The sequence below is a fragment of the Talpa occidentalis genome, unplaced genomic scaffold (genome assembly GCF_014898055.3).
Source record: "Talpa occidentalis isolate TD23 unplaced genomic scaffold, MPIMG_talOcc4v2.1 talOcc4.12, whole genome shotgun sequence".
Classification (NCBI taxonomy): Eukaryota; Metazoa; Chordata; class Mammalia; order Eulipotyphla; family Talpidae; genus Talpa; species Talpa occidentalis.
Window position 1 is genome coordinate 14,105,268 of NW_023601212.1, and position 16,615 is coordinate 14,121,882.

General features: G+C 47.3%; 1 protein-coding gene and 1 long non-coding RNA gene across 9 annotated transcripts in view; one reads left to right on the forward strand and one right to left on the reverse strand.

Annotated features, from left to right (window-relative positions):
• The window catches only part of LOC129145461 (uncharacterized), a 30,466-nt gene extending 28,279 nt beyond the window's left edge, over positions 1-2,187 (reverse strand). The window contains exon 1 of the long non-coding RNA XR_008551023.1: positions 2,068-2,187. This is a non-coding gene — a long non-coding RNA (uncharacterized LOC129145461). The remainder of the gene's footprint in view (positions 1-2,067) is intronic.
• The window catches only part of TTC12 (tetratricopeptide repeat domain 12), a 54,692-nt gene extending 38,894 nt beyond the window's left edge, over positions 1-15,798 (forward strand). For 7 of the 8 annotated variants that reach the window (XM_037505276.2, XM_037505275.2, XM_037505281.2 and 4 more), the window contains exons 14-22: positions 3,224-3,316; positions 4,571-4,631; positions 5,376-5,513; positions 6,013-6,111; positions 6,543-6,611; positions 8,969-9,070; positions 10,264-10,363; positions 11,514-11,739; positions 12,714-14,360. In XM_037505276.2, the coding sequence (XP_037361173.1) occupies positions 3,224-3,316; positions 4,571-4,631; positions 5,376-5,513; positions 6,013-6,111; positions 6,543-6,611; positions 8,969-9,070; positions 10,264-10,363; positions 11,514-11,739; positions 12,714-12,789 (964 nt within the window). In that variant the 3' untranslated portion in view covers positions 12,790-14,360. The other variant, XM_037505282.2, reaches the window with a different exon arrangement.
• The last annotated feature ends 817 nt before the right edge of the window (positions 15,799-16,615 follow it).

A 16,615-nucleotide genomic window follows, 5' to 3' on the forward strand; every position in this document is an offset into this window, starting at 1 on the left:
TGGTGGCTCACAGGAAAGGTCTTGGCAAGCCCCTGAGTTCAGCTCACACAGGCAGATTGATGGTTCGCAGCTTTCAGTCCTCAGAAGCACACTTCACATTTCAAATGATTCTGCAGTTGCTTTCTCAATTCCTTCATCATAGTTTTTTCAATTGGTTTGGGCTTTTTTTTAGTAAATGTAACTATAATTATCATAAGCTTTCCCCCCCAGCTCTCTTTGAATTGCTTCAGTTTCAGTTTGAATTTTTCCAGTGTCTTGGAGAGTGGCATTCATGATCATTTCATGCAGTCCCACCTACTCTCTTTAGACAGTCAAACTACCTCTGCTTAGTACCTTCAGGCCTACTATTCTTGTTTCTCTCTATAAACCGAAAAGAGATGGAGTGTATTCTCTGAAGTAAGATGATTTGAAGCAGGACTGGCTGCACAGGGCCCCAATCTGCACAGAGCAGCACACATACCATCTCCTCTCAAAATTCTCCCTATATGAAAAGTTTCAAGAGGCCAATATGTACTGACAGGAACCAGGCAAGGGTCAGTGTCACTTTGTGGGAACTGCTGGCTTTTTAAATTCAAGCAGTCCTGAGCCCAATCTCTGCTGGTTTCTGATTATGCGACCCAGGAAAATAAACCTCAATGAGCCCCAGTGCCTTCTCTGTATCACAGACTTAGAGTGAAACCTAGAGAGGTGGTGTATGTACGTGCCTGTTAAATTCTTTCTGCTACTGCTTACAAAAGACCAAGAGAAAGTGGTCTTGTTTTTCTCTTACAATGAAAACGGCTAAAGATGGCAACAGCCAATTCAGTGGCTTAAAGATTCAGGGTCAATATCTCCGACCTCTTGACCTTTCCCTCCTGGCCACTGGAGGCTGTTGCCATTGCAAGCATCACGTCCCCCTCAAAGACAGGTCAGTACTCATTGGCTCTGTCCCTGTTATCAAAATTACTCATTTCTCTTTAGTTGGTGTTGTGTCACCCCCTGGTGGGAAGGTGGTTCCAACTTTTGTCAGAGTTGAGCAGGGCAGAAGGGGAAAAGCAGATGCCTATGGGGTTAGCCTGCAAGCAACATCCGCCACAGGAAACTCTGCTCTCATGTCTGACACTTAGCATGGGCCCATTAATAACGTCTGCAGTTATTTTCCCTCTTTTGGGTCTGTTGCTCAGGGTCCTGAACTGAGGCAGAAGTACATTTTTTGTTACACTAGACTATTTTCCAGCCTGTGGTCTGCCTACAGGGGCAGCTGCTTGTCAGCAAGGCAGAAGATATACCACCGAAAGAGAAGAGAGGGAGTAGGAAGTGACACCCTGTCCTCTTCAGGTGTGAGCCAGTTAGGATGTGCATTTTATCACATGGAGAGGGAGTCAAGTTATATCTCCCAGGGCAGAAACTAAGATGATCTCAGACTGCTGACTCTTTTGAACCCTTTAGATTCATTAGCATTCATCTTCAAGACTGAAGAAAGCATTTAAACTGGTGAGGAAGGCATCTGAATTAACTGTAAATAAATGATTTCTGACAGCAGGAGCCCTGGAATCCACTCTTTAGAAGGCTGGGGATTTGTAGAAGAAGCAGGTGTTTACCTGGTACCTTTGCAACAGTCCAGCCCCATCCAGCATCCCGCTTCCCTCTGTGGTGTCTCAGATGCCCTCCAAGGAGGATCCCAGCATTTTCGTTATATCATTCTCCATTTGATTGGGGTGGTACTCTAACAGCTAATAGACTGAGGGTCTTTTTCCAGCTAATGAGAGGAGCAGCTGTTTCCTCTCAAGAATATCCTTCTTGGGAACAGTTCTAATTAATATAAAATCTTTTTACACTGAATACAAGCTGCTAGCCCCATTCCATTCTAGGACAGTTCTGCCTCCTTTCTCTGGGGCTTCAGTTCAGTCTGTTGAAGGTCTACAAATATAACTCATCGACTCCCACTTTCTGTGTTTGCACTAACCTGTACTGACTGACCATTTCCAGGTTAGGCCTCCTAGTTTCCTCGACCATTCCTCTGGTCCCTCCTTAAACAAGCTGCTAAATAAAACCAGCACTGTAGATAGAGGTGACTGGAATCCATACCTGACCCAGTGGGCTCTGTCTTTGTCTTCCTTCACTACTGATGGCATTTGGGCCTATTGATAACTGTGCTCTTCCTCAAACTCCACAACCATGGCTGTCTAGGGTACCATCCTTCCCTGATTTCCTTGTGAACCCCCTTATGTTGTCACCCTCCTAAGTCACAGACCCTGGAACCCTACCATTGTCCTTCTCATGCATGGCTTCATTCTCATGTATAAGTCTCTCAAGTGCTGGAAGAAATCTTTGTTCTGCCACTCCACAGCTCCATCTCAACATCATGAGTATCACTAACTTAATAAATCCAGGAGGGGTTCTTCCAGCTGACCCTCTGAATTACCTGTTTCCAAAGATAGTATTTCCATCCACCATATCACCTGAGGCAGATGCTGAGAGTTCCCCTTGACAGCCCCTCTGCACATCTATAATACGATTATTGTGCGTTCTGTTTCCTCAGCATTTCCGGATTCCTTTCCTTCTGGAGCTTTTCAGTGTCATTAGTCATCTCCTAGGTCTCTATGAGCGCCGCTTTCTTCATGACACTTCTGTCCCTACCTCAGCTCAATCCTTTGGTCCTTGTCTGTACAATCCTACTTTTTCCTTATCAGATTCCCTGCCTCCTCTACTACCTGCTCCCAACCAGTCTCCACCATGCTGCCAAAGTGATTTGTATAACACACACATCTGTGCTGCTATTTCCTAGATAAAACACTGAAATGCCTCTCCACTCCCTGTGAGACTCAGGGGGCTTTCCTCTTGAGAATGCACTGCCTGGGAGCTTGTATTAAAATGCGACCTCGTCCAGAGACAGAGGGACCCGACAGTCTGCCTGCACACACACAAGGGGCAAGTGTCTCCTCAACCCCACTGCAGCAGGGCATAGCAGGCCCTCCTCAGCCCAGCTCTGTCCAAGTTGACCTGTACACTAAATGAACTTCGGTTAAAACTTCCAAAACCCTGGGAATTGGCATTAAGCGGTGAGCTATTCCCCTAGGAGAGGGTCTGTCTCGTGAGGTGGGCAAGGCTCTGGACTTCCTAGGAGGGTATGGCAAGACCACCCTGTTAGTTTTTCTCCTTCCTGGTGTCCTTACAAGGTCTCCTGTTAGGATGCTGTCAGTTGGAGGACAGCCCACTCTGAGGTTGTTATGGATTTTTGCAGATTGTTGGAAGCCCTGGTATCATTTCTTGATTTCTCAGATAAGAAGGCCAACTCAGCCATGGGACTACTCACAGACTTGACTCTGGAAGAAAGGTAACTTTTATTGTGAGAAATTGTTGTTTCCTATTCAATCTTTGTTGAATTGTCTGATCTTTAAAAATGTGCAGTAGGGCCTCCCTGGTGATGCAGGGGGTTAAACGCATTGCTCTGAGGCTTTCCACAGCCTTTGCAGCACAAGTTCCATCCCCGGCTGGCTGGGGAGCAATCCACATGGCATAGCAGACCTCTCCTGTCTCGCCTGCTGCTCCCCTCAGCAGTGTATTTCGGTACATCTGCCTGTCTCTGGTGAATCTTCTCACACCCCCCCACCCCACCCCCCGCAACTCTGGCCTGTATCCCACTTGAGAAAAAAAAATACTAAAAATAAATAAATAAATAAAAAACGTGCAGTATACGGGAGGCCAGACCAATTAAGCATCATAGGATTCATGGTGCAGAAGGGTGAATGCCTCCCTTGATGCTGTGGTTGGCCTTTCCAGTCTCTCTGAGGGTGCAGTGTGGGGCAGTCCTCAATGGATGTGGAAGCTTTAATATCTTTCAAACATGACCTCTCTGGTCAGGAAAGGTGGCTAATAGGAACTCCCCAGCAAATGTGTGTTGAATGGACCTGAGTAAGGACAGTGCTCAGTAAAGTGTGGCCAGTAGCATTCTCAGTAGTCACCACCCCCACTGATGGGAGCAGTGCTTAGCTACTGAGGAAGACAGTAAAGGTCTTAGATAGTCTAATTCTTAAGTTCTGCCTTTCAAAAAATACATCTTAGTGGGTTAGTTGGTTGGTTTTTAGTTTCCTCATAAATTCCTGGGTATATTGCTTAGAAATGATAAAATGAGAGAAAGCCATGCATGTTCTTAGACCCTTGCACAGGCCAGAAATTTTGATAGCTGTTCCAGCTGTCACGGAGATGGATCTGCATCAGGTGCTCCTCCTGGCGGATGAGGCAATGTGCTTGCCCTTAGCACACAGCATGTACACTCAGCAATGGCCAAGGTAGTGCTGAGTCACTTTGGCAGAAGCTAAGGGATTCCAGCAACTTTAGCATAAGAGAACTGCCGTCTGAGATCTGTTTTGTTTAATATCAAAAGTAATTCTCCGGACTTAGAAAAATTAAAGCCACATTACAAACCCAGTGAGTGACATTGGGTGCAGTGGAGGGGAGCTCTGAGAATGACTCATCCACACATGCTGCAGATCACATGACCCAGAGTTTAGGACTGCTCCCAAGACACTGTGTTTATGTTACAGTTTATGCAATGTAGAATAAATCATGGCTCATGTTTTCTCACTAGGTTCCAAGTCTGGTTCCAGGCCAACCTTCCAGATGTTCTCCCTGTGTTCACAGGCATTCTGGTGGGCAAACCCTCATTCTTATCATCTGGGCAGACACTGTCAGGAGCTGTTTAGACATGATTTATACTCCAGAACTCCTATTGTCTCTTGGGTTGATTAATCATTTATTCACAGCTGGAATTTACACAATTTGCGTTATTAAACAGCCTCAGTGGGGACAGGTGGCGATGGCATATGGACGGGGCTGGTGGCAGGGGAGACAAAGCTGGATGTGTCCTGCATCCAGGGCTGCAGGAGAGAGATTGTTGGTCTCCATCAGCCCCCTACTGACTCTGAGTCCCATTAAAAGTACTGTGGGCAGCTCTTCCCCTAAGTGGTGGGCAGGTGGTGGTTTGAGCTTATAAGACAGAAAATAACAAGAGTTGGGGTACTCCTGGGGAAACATGTTGTGACTAGACCCTGGTCCCAGTGAGTCAGAAGTTTCAGGGGCTCAAGAGAGCACATCCTCACACCAGGACTTCACAGATATGCAAACAGAGCTCTGAGAAGGGATGGGATTGCCTGGGTTCTCCCAGCTGATTGGTGTCATTGCTGAGTTTGAGCCCTAGGCCACTCTATTCCAGGGTGGGACTCTCTGGGGTCTACCCCACTGGGTGCCTCCATTCTGTAGCCAGCATGATAACCCTCACAGGACCCCCAGGTGACATTATACTCTTTGGTTCCCAGGCATTTTGTTGAGTGAGGGTTACTTTTGCCTCATTTACCTGCTCTCTGCTGATTTGCTTCCTCTTGATTCACTTTTAGAAGAGAGACCCCAAGGTGACCAAGTCCTCAGCTTTTTGCCAGTGTCTTGCCATCATAGGAAACCTCAGTGCTGAGGCTGCTGCCAGACAGCAGATGGCAACCTCTGAAGAATTTGGAAACGCCTGTTTGGGCCTCATGGTATTTTAGCTTTTGTAGTCAAAGTTGACCTTTTATCAATTTTGGGGGCACTGGCTTCTTAATAATCTGGATTTTCAAAAAATTTCTATTTCTGAGGGTGCTGGAGCCACTGGCTGGCTGATCCCCTCCTATAACCATAGATTTAATGACTGGTGACTGCCCTTAAAGATTCCTGCAGATTAGTCTCATTCACCCTGGAGAAGCTAGAAGCACATGCTGGTGGTGGTGGCTTGACCATCCATTTCAGCAGCTTTCTCTCCAGTTTAAACATAGGACCAGTCATGCCAACCACATGGCATAGGCATTGGGGACTCCTTGCAAGTCTCCTGTACTGACATTACCTCATGGATCTGGCCTCTGATCCTGTGACACCACTTAGGTTCACAACATTGACAATTTAGGAAGTGTGGGTAATGTTGAAACCATTACCAGTGGGAGGAGATGACAGTGAAAGCTTCAAGCCAAAAAGTTTATTGATTCCCTTGTTTTGTCTCCCAAGGTCAGGTGTGAGGAGGATGTGGACTTGTTCAGAGAGGTCATATATGCGCTCCTGGGACTCATGATGAACTTGTGTCTTCAGTCCACCTTTGTCTCTGAGGTAGGGCATTCATGTCACCCCACCAGGAACAGCATCAGCAGCACATTATGCTGTATAGGGCTCTTCTCACTGCCACTAAAGAATAGAAGCACTCGAACAGGCCATAAGCCTGGGGACAGCTAGACAAGCACTCTGTCATTTTGTTCTGCTGAGGGATAGATGCATTACTCAGGCGTTCATCCAGAAAACTGCTGAGCATGGTGCTGGGTTCTGACTTACAATGTCAAAAGTGGTCCCCACTCTCAGGGTGTTGTTCTACAGTAAGGGAAGGCAGGCAGAAGAAATAAGAGTGATAGAAGAAGGTGTAGTGAAGGAAATGTAAACGCAGTGGCAGTGTGAGAAGGAAGCCTTGGTGCATTGTGTTTGAGTGCCCAGAAGAAGCTTCACTGAGAATTCCAAGACACCCAAATCCCCTCCTCCTCCTGTTGTAGGTGTGGGCTGCGGAGGTGAGCAGAAGGTGTATGTCACTACTGAACAGCCAGGATGGAGGAATCCTGACAGTAAGTGTCTCACAGGGAATTCCAGAAGCAACTTCCTTTGTTCTGTTTTGCCTTTTGTTTCACTGCATTGAATCGTACTCTTTCAAAGTCACCAGACCTTTGGAATCTGCTGACTCCAAGATGCAGGGTGCACATCCTCCACAGAACATTGCCTATTGGCAAATGAATACCAGATTTGCCTAGGTTTGGTAACCCCTACACAGTGCCCACCTGTGGACCTCCTAGAGTACAAGAAACCAGAATTAAGAATCCCTTTTCTGTACTGTCTGAACCTTAGCAGTTTATACAATGGAATCTCTCAGATCTGTCCTATCTTGAGATACCCTTGTGCAAATTGTACAGGCCAAGTGATTTGAGTTAGAATCTTTTTTCCAGAGTCAAAAAAAAATCAGGCTCATATTTTGAAGCCAATTATCCTAGCGGTTGTTTACACATAATGATTTTAGCCCTGGTAGAGAATCACGTTGGGATGGCATTCTTACTCCTGTTGGTGACATTTGGATAAGAAATCTGAGAAAGGCCTATACTTAAAACAGTGCACCAGGAAGAATATTAATACGATTCAGGAGGCTATGGCCTATCATTCTAAGATGTGTCCTTCACTCACATTCTTGATCACCTCAACTTTTCTACCTATTAGATCAAGACCCTAAAACCTAGAGAAACAGTGCTTGTCACATCCAGGGCAGGTCTGGGAAATCAACTCCTAAAGATCACAGACAGGGCCCTGGTACCAGGGATGTAACAAGAATTTTGAGCAGATGTAGCATATCCTGTTAGCAGTTAGCATACCTGCAGCTTCCCTACAATCAGTTCAGCTGTCACAGGGTAAAGGTTTTTGGGCAGGATTCCAGGAATGTGGGATGGGTCTTTGAGTTTCCTGAAATCCTGCAGTTGTGTAGGAAGTTCTAAGTGTGTGTCTCTTTTCATTGGGGATAGGAGATTTATAGCTCTCACCAGATCCTCAGGAAAAATGACCCCAAAAGTGATAAGCACCACTGTTCTCAAAACTTGGGCTTCTCTGCATGGGCTGGACCTAAAGCTAGGCCTACGCTACTCAAGCTGACCCATCAAGGACTCTCTCAGCCAGATTCTGATTTTCCCAAGGCTCTGCATGTATCCTATCTGGGTGCTAATGAAGCAGCAGTTTGGCTGGGGGTGTCCTTTCTTCGATAGCGCCCTCTCGCCTCTGTCTGGCCTGAAAAGGGATCTGTGTCATCTGAGCAACGTCTTAGCACCTGTGGGAAGCAGATCAGCAATTTGATAATATACAAGTTTGTCCCTTCCCCCTCAGGAGATCTCATTAATATGAGACTAAAGGCATGGGGAGGGGGGCGAGGAGAATGAAAGCCAACATTGACAAAGTGGACAGGCAGGAGGCCACTAGTGGGCAAGTAATTTTAACCAGTTTCTGGAAGATGGGGAATAACTGGAAGAATGGTGAGTAATGCAGCAGGACTGTGGGACCCTTAGCGTAGGTGCAGATTTGACTTACAGTGCCCTGGAAAAAATGGAGACTTCAGAACACCAGGTGCAACAGGGGGCGGAAGGAAGAAATGGGGGCCTGCACCTGATTGCCAGGCGTTCCTCCCATGACTTTGTTTTCTCTAAAGGAGGTAAAAGCCCTAACAAGACCATTTAGCTTTGTGGTATTTGGGGGTGTCCCCTCTCCACCTGCCAGTTGACATAGCACACCCAAACATACTCTGATTGCTTTGTTCTGAAATGTTGATGGGCACCTAAGGGTCACCAGACTTTTCAGAAAAGCTGTACACAAAAATGGAAAAGCTAAGATAAAGAGAAAATTTGACCCAGAAGAAACAAAGATGACACAGAAAACAGAAGAAAAATAACTGTCATTTGTTTCAGAAAGATTCCAGCATTGTGTTATATCCATAACAGTAACAATTCAGAATATTAAAAAAAAAAAAAAGTCAGAACTGCAAAATAAAGTAATTGAAGTCTCCTAGGATTAGAACAAAAGACAGAGATGCAGAAAAGATAGAGAAGCTCGAAGACCCAGAGGATCACCCTAGGGAGTGAAACATCTGTTGGGCCAGCTGAAAACAGCACCACAGGAGATCTAGGGCAGGACTTTCCCAGGGTTGAGCTGGTTGGTCCTGTGTAAGTTGATGTCAGCTGGGCCTCTGCCCACCAAGACCCCGTGCTTTAATCCCTTACCCAGCACCTTTATTGAAAAGCGGTGTTTGCCCTCTTTTCCTTGACCATTAGGTAATTTTAAAATCAAGGTGCATCTTTTGCTTTCAGTACTTATGATTGTTTGCCTAATACTTTGAAGGGTCGTCAGCATTTCTGAAAAGAGCATATAATCATTCTTTATATTCTGCTTCACTCAGAGAGCTGCTGGTGTGCTGAGCCGCACCCTTCCTTCCTCTCTGAAAATTGTTGAGGAGGCTGTGAGGGCAGGAGTGGTAAAGAAAATGATGAAGTTCCTGAAGGTAACCTCTTACTAGTTACAAGAACTGGAATTTTCAGGAGTGTCATGTGTTATCGGGAGAACAGAATTAAGGGAGTTTTGTTTAGTCAATGTGCTGCTGTTTCAGCCCTGCTAGATTTTAAACTTGACTGAGGAGTCTCTCTTGATAAATCTAGATGTTGGTCAGATAAATCTAGATGACCCACTTCCCACTCAAGCCTCACTTAAAAATATGTGGCCGCTGTCCTTGAAAATGATGGTCCAAGTGACCCTCAGCAAGGTTTCTGAGGCCATTCTTTTGCTCAGGTTTCCCACTCACAGTGCTCTGCCCGGTTATCTGGAGAATCTTGGAAGTAACTCTATACGAGAGATGTAGGTTGCAGAACAAGGGGTGTTTGGGAGCTTTCCCCAGGACCCAAGTGCAGTGAATGTAAGTGAGGCAGCACACCAGCTCACTCCATTCCCCTGAGCCAGCAAGGCGAATAATTTAGGTTGCATCTCTCCATCCTGCCTGTGCTGTACATGCCTAGCGAGACACACTCACCATGACAGCACGGCAGCTCCACAGGAGGCTTACTCATAAAACCCCAGGCTGAGTGGGCTAGGAAGCTGGCTCCACTAGGAGCTGCTGCTGGGCTAGGGCAATGAGGGGCAGGACAGGGCGTCTGAATTTAGGTTGCCACGTGGGTAAGGATTCTCGCCATACACACCAGAGCCTGTCCCTTGCATGCACGCACACGTGTTGTGTGTACACAGATGCGTTAGCATGCACACGTGCAGCTTAAAGACCCGTGTTGGGTACTTTTTAAGTGTTAAGATTTGATAGTTGTCACCTCTTAAAATGATCTGGGTTCGTGATGTTTTCCATGCAGGCCTGTCAGCCTTAGCGAGTCACCCATCATTCTCAAATGGTAGACACGAGAGGGCCCTTTCCTCCCTTTTTGGTAGATTTGCCAGTTGTTCTCTTACCACTCACGCATAGAGCCTTGCACAGGTAATTACTCAGGTGTACGTGACAGGCCAGCATTTCTGGCAGATTGTGGGCTATATTGGAGACTGAGTAATGCCCTCCTGGTGGGAACAAGGCCTGAAAGCACACACTTGTTCTTTAGAAATTCAGGGAGCCCCTAGCACAGTCAGAGCTGCTTACTGTGGTTTCTGACCAAGAACAATCACAAGATTGACTTTATTTTTCTAATTCATTCTCAAATCTAGACAGGAGGCCAGACCGCGTCACGTTATGCTGTGAAGACGCTAGCTATCTGCACTAATAGTTTTCACGAAGCACGAGAAGAAGTGATAAGACTGGATAAAAGTAAGTGACAGTTTCACTAAGTGGAGCCCACCTCCCAGAAGTTACTTATATCCTTGAAGATGCACAGGGCACTCTGGGTGAGAAGATAGGGTAGAGTTAGCATAATGCTGTTAACCCCACCCTAGGCATCAGCAGAATAAGATGTCAGCTTATTTCTGGTTCTGAAAGCATAAAATTTAGTGTTGAGCTGCACACAGGTGGATGCCTACACTGGAGACTTGACCTTGGAACAGCTCAGGTAGAGCAGGGTCGGAGACAGGAACTCTCTCCTCTCACCAAATAAATTGAAATTGTTTCTAAAGCATACTTAGAGTGACCTAACCCTAGTCCTCTTTCTTCATGAGGGGAAAATTGCTTCATCCTTTTGTGAACAAGGAAAATCTGAGTCTGAGCTTCATTTCAGTCATGGTAGCAGGGTTTCCAGCCAAGGCAGCCTGCAAGTGTTCTCTTGAACTCCTCATCTGGGACACACAGGATGTGCCCTGAGCAGGACCCCACGGCAGAAGTAGGAACATTTTGGACCCTATTACTTGTCCTCTGTCCAGGTTACAGCTGGGTCTCCCAACAGAGGTTGGCAGATGGAGCATAGAGGTCAGAACAGAGAGGTCTTCAGACAAGAGAGACCTGTCTGTGCATGGCCTTCGTCCACACCACCTTTATGCCATGCCAGGCACTGCTCCTGAGAGAGCTAAGGCATAGCCAAGGGCTGAGGAGGTTATTTTTTGTTTTGTTTTGTTTTGTTTTAAGATTTATTTATTTATTTATATAAGCACTGGGTACAGTCAGAGGCACGGGAGGGTGAGAGAATTCACTAGAGCCAGAGCAGGGAACAGAACAGGCAGACTGATGAAGTACACTGCTGAGGGGAGTAGTGGGCGGCAGGAGAGGTCTGCACGCCACGCGGGACCCTCGCCCTGAGGCCGGGGATCGAACCGGTGCTGCAGAGGCTGTGGGCAGCTTCTCAGCCCAACTCTCAACTGCTGTGCCATCAGGGAGGCCCTGAGGAGGTTCTTAGCACTCAAGATCTGTTGAATGAGTGCAGGACACGTCCTTCCTCAGAGTTTCTGGAGAAGCCTGACAGCCAGTGACACCTTCCTGTGACCTCCTATAAGGAACTGGCAGAGGCCATGCCTATCCTCCTATCTTGTAGAGTTCAGCATCTTGATGAAGCTGCTCAGCTCAGAGGATGAGATCCTGGTGGGCAATGCCGCCCTGTGTCTGGGGAACTGCATGGAGGTGCCGCAAGCCTCGGCCACTCTGCTAAAGACGGACATCGTGCAGGTCTTGTTGAAGCAGGCAGGCAATGACTCACAGAAGACGGATGTGCAGCTGAATGCAGGCATCGCCCTGGGGAAGCTATGCACCGTGGAGCCCAGGTATGAGGGTGGCAGGACCAGCTGGGCTGTGGCTGGGACATTGCGCTGACAGAATTCCACGAGCGGAGCCCTAGTGCCTGTGTGCAGACAGGTTTGGGTCCCAGTAGCTGCTTGTTTGGAGGAAGCCTGCTTTGGGGAAACTGGGCGTCTGTCTTGCTCTGACCTTAGAGTCAATCCGTTGATGTGACAAGGATTTCTTCTGAGCATTTACTACCAGGACCATCTCTCCTTCCCATGCCCTCATTTTCCTCTGCCCTTCCCTTACTCACCCTCTCACACTTCTCGCCTCCTCTCCCTTTCTGTCTTCTCTGCTTTTCCAGAAACAGACCTCCCTCTCCATTATTTGTCCGTGGCGTAATAAGCATATGAGAGAATACCCAGCGAGGGGACTCTGGCTGGCTGGAAAAAAACTGAAGAGAAATGTGAAGTGTATCAGCCACTCAACAGGGCTAGAGAGCTTTGCTGTAACTGCGGCTCATCTCTTTGAGCTCAGATTCCCATTTGCTCTGGTCCTATGCCCTGTGTATGGGCATCTGCCTCCTGTGCTCCTGTGCAGGGCCTGCCTGTGTTGGAGTGGTGGAACCCTGGCGTGGGTGAGGGTCCTTTGTGGGCAGGGGCTAGCTGCACACCTGATCTTCCTCTGTGGAGTGAGGATTGGCCTGGGCCCTTTCATGTTGTGTCTGATTGTTCCAGCAGAAGGAATGAGGCACATTAGCTAGGACAGGTTCAAAGGGGCAACCTGCTAGGGAGTTCCTGAGAGCAGGTCATGTCACTCAGCCTGTCATGTCTTCTACTTATAGCGAGAGCGTTTGCAGTGTTTTCTGTGCCCTCCTGAGGGCCTTGTCATTGGGATCTTTTGGGCCCTCTTTCTACAGCCCTGCCCATTCCAGCTTCCATCTGAGGGGGTTTACTCTGTGCATCAAAGGCTGGGCCCTGGCATTTATGTCCTGGGGTTTGTGTTCTGATTATGACAGGTTTGCTGATCAACTGAGACAGCTTCATGGGTTAGAAATCCTCCACTCGACCACGAAGTACATCAGTGATTCCTGAGAGGCGTGGGATCTGTGTGCATTTTTACAACACACCACTGTATGCCATGGGTTTTTCCTATATTAATAAAGACTTTAAAAATGTCCACTCGAATTGCATTGATTTCCCAGTGAGTCTGCCCTGTTGGTTTCCACTGGTGATGAGAGAGGAGATGGGCAGCAGACCAGCTGCTGGGGTAGCACTGCACTGGCCTGCTCAATGCCCATCCCAGCCTCCTAAGGCCCTTGCTGTTCCACAGAGGCAGGCAACCAACAAACAAAACTACATTTCCCAGACTCATTTGTAAGCAACACCTCTAGATGGGAACCAGATTCGGTAAAACTAACGCCATCCTGCCCTTTTACTGTTTTCTTCCAGCAATACTCTAGAAACATCAGGTTTTCCAACTGGGGTATCTTGGTGTCCATTGTCCAGTCCTGGAGTGCCCAGAGCCAAATTCAGTGGCACCAGCAGGGGCGGCAGCTTCCTGAGGCCTAGCCAGCTGCTAGGACTTTTGGGACCAAAGTCCCAAAGACTGGTGTTCCTTCTCTGCACCCTGGCAGCGGTGTGACTTTGAGCAAGTCTGTCAACCATTCTGAGCTTTTATTGCTGCTTCTGGTAAAGCTACAATAATACCTGTCCAGTCTGTCTCCTACGTTGCTATGAAGATTTTAGTTTGACTTTTAAAAGTTTTTTTTGGTGAAAACACTTTGGGAATTATGAAGTATTAAACAAATATAAGTGATAACCACTTTCTATCTTGAGGTGGAGGGGTTGTCAATGATGTCAGTTGGGTTAAATTTGAGGGACTGAAAAAGCACAGCATGTGTCCTTTACGGAATCAGAGCTGGACATTTTCTGGAGCAGAGGATAAGAAATCATCTTCTGGGAGATTTTACTCATCACACCCAAAGAAACTGTTCTTGTGGTGAGGTGGTCCTCAAATTAAGAACTTTGCTCCTGAAGCCACACTAACTTTGGAGACTGGGAAGAAAGTAAGAAATGGACCCTCACTTTTGAGTGTACTGAGAGGGGCTGGAGTAGCTGGGAAGACTCTCTGCTGGTGCCAGAGCACTGTCCCTGGGGCCAAGCCCTCTGTGGCTGCAGTGGAGAGGCTGCCATCTGCCCCCTCAGTCCTGCTGTGCGCACACACACCCCTCAAGAGGCTGCTGAATTGAAAAGGGAGATGGCCTGACGCGGAACTGCACAAAGAGGAAAATTAGAGGCTGCAGAATTTGCTGTTTTGGGAGGGAATTCAGTGGAGCTATAAAAATGGAAACGTCTACCTGTGTACATAACGCACAGGTCTGTTGCCTCTGATTTGAGACTCAGGCCCCTCCTCCCACTGACTGTCTGTACTCCTCTTCCCTGGCGCTGGAAAATGGTTATTATGCATGTAATCTCTTCCCCCAAAGAGTCGGGAATGTCAACTTGATAGTATCATTGTTTCAAGGTATGTGAGGTGGTAATCTCTGCTTTGCAGGAGGCTGTGGCTGCACTGCGGCTCCCCCGTCTCACTGGTGGAGAGAGATTTTATGTACTGGTGTTCTCCATCTCCCCGGGCAGCCTGCCTTCTTAACCTTGCTCCCTCTAACACAGGCTAACATGCAGCGCTTCCTGGCAGCGTGGGGAAAAGCAACAGCCGTTCCTCGGATAAAGTGGTAGGTGGTTTCATTCAGTGTCATTTCTTTACAAGGTTGGTGAGAGAAAAAAAGGTCTCTCCAGGGCCAGGGTCAGAGTCTTTGTCTGAAGCAGTCACGTTCTTCCATGTCTGCCTGGGTTTTCTCTGAAGACTCCAATTTCTTCCCCCACCCCAAAGATGTGCATGTCAGGTTCATGGGCATGTCTCAGTTGTCCCGCCTTTAGCCCAGAGCTGCCAGTAAGACTCTGGCCTCCCACAAGCCTGAAATGGAATAAGTGAGTTGGAAGAATGAATGAATGAATATAAATGAATGTTCCATATTAAAACTGCTTGGGGTCTTCATTCAAAAGTTTGGTAATATCTTTGTGACAAGAAATATGCTTTAGAAACTTAGCTCTTGTTTGTATCAACTATCTTCAAGTAAAATTGGTTTATTTCACTTAAAATCGCATTTTTTAAGAACTTAACAGAGGATGTCACTTGAGGACTTCCTGTACCTGTTGAGGAAGGGTTTCCATGTGCCCAGAGCGACTGGCACCATCCTCCTCACCCTCAGGACACAGGTGATTCCGGAAAAGCAGTCTGCTGCTTTCACTGACAAACGAGTTAAGACTGACCATCCTGAACAGGATATGGCCAAGGTGGAGCTTTGTCACCATCCAAACCACAGCAGCTGTTAGGTAACAGGTGGTAAACAGGTGTCTAGGCCTTGTGACCATGTGCCTTCCTGGACCGTGTGACAGTGACATTTCTAGAGGAAGCAGACAGGATTGAGGTTAAATTTGAGACATGCAGCAGGTCAGATGTATTGTTATAAGCAGCTAAAACAGGAACCTGGCAGTGTGGAGAACTGAGTGAATTACCTGGAAGACTCCTGAGGCTAGGTGACAGTCCTCCCTGACTTTTTCAAAAGTCTTATTTTCTTATGTGTCTTGAAGTTAAAGACTCAGTAAGAGGAGAAAATAATTAGTGAAGAAAACACTTAGAATTCACTCTTGTTCCTTGTGGGCTGGAGGAACAGCGTGCAGAGAACTCATCTGCCCATCAGTGTCTTCCCATACTGGGCACTGTATTAAATGCCTAAAGGTCCTGCCCATACATGTCTCACAAGGACCCAGAGAGGTAGGTATTATCTCCACTTTATGGGAAAAGAAACAAAGACATAAAGACAGTAAGTACATCTTACCCAGGTACACACAGCCAGTAAGTAAAAGTCAAAATCTGACCCCAGCTTGGGTTTTAATTCCTGTGGCACCAGGGAAAGTCATCTAATTTCTCCGAGCCTCAGTTTTCTCCCTAAAAAACAGAAACATTGTCTCTACTCTGAGGTTTCGATATAATTTCTATGAAGTACCTGGCATAGGTAACTGACAAAATGCATTTACCTAACGGTGATTTTTTTTTTTTTTCCAGGTCAGAAATGACCATGAACTCATTACCTGCTGCTCCCATCCTCACCCACATGCTCGTCTCCTACATACTCTATCTCCATGAAGGCAAGCAGTTGTTTGCTGTAATATTTGCCTCTCCCCCTCTCTTGCACCCAGCGGCAGCCATGAGGCTCTCTGAAGACCCAGCTGTTGGCCGGTGGCCTGCTTCTCATTCCCCCTTCCAGACAGCAAGCCTGCAGATGCCAGGCCTGCAGGGCGGGTGTCTGAGCACACCAAGGTTCCTCAGTGTGGGGCTGAGGCCCAGCTGCAGGTACATGGGCAGAACCCATGAGCAGTGAGTTAGAAACCCTGACCAGGAAGGGCCCTGGGTGCTAAGATGGGTGCCCCAGAGTCCCCTCCCAAACAAAAGTGCCCTGTTTCTTTTTATTAATTGATTGTTTAGAATTAGGAAAGTCTTGATTCCCAGGAGTGCAACTCCAAGTACATTCAGCAGGATATTGTCAGTCCTTTATCAGCCAGCTGCACCCTCCCTAGTACACCAGAAAATAGGCCTCAGGAACAGCAGGACAGACAGGTTGACTGGCATCTCCCATAGGTCCCAGGCCTACTGCTGCTGGGTGTCAGGGAGGCCTGAGCTGTGATCTGAAGCCTGCTGGATGACATTTTTAAGCAAGACCTTGAATTTGATCTCAATTTCAAACCTGCAAAATGAAAGTAAATTCTACCTAGAAGCATTCTGCCCCTTGGTCTGATATTATCTCAGGCCAGGATCGGATTTTGCCAGCTGCTCTGGGTGTCCATCTGGCAGGGAGTG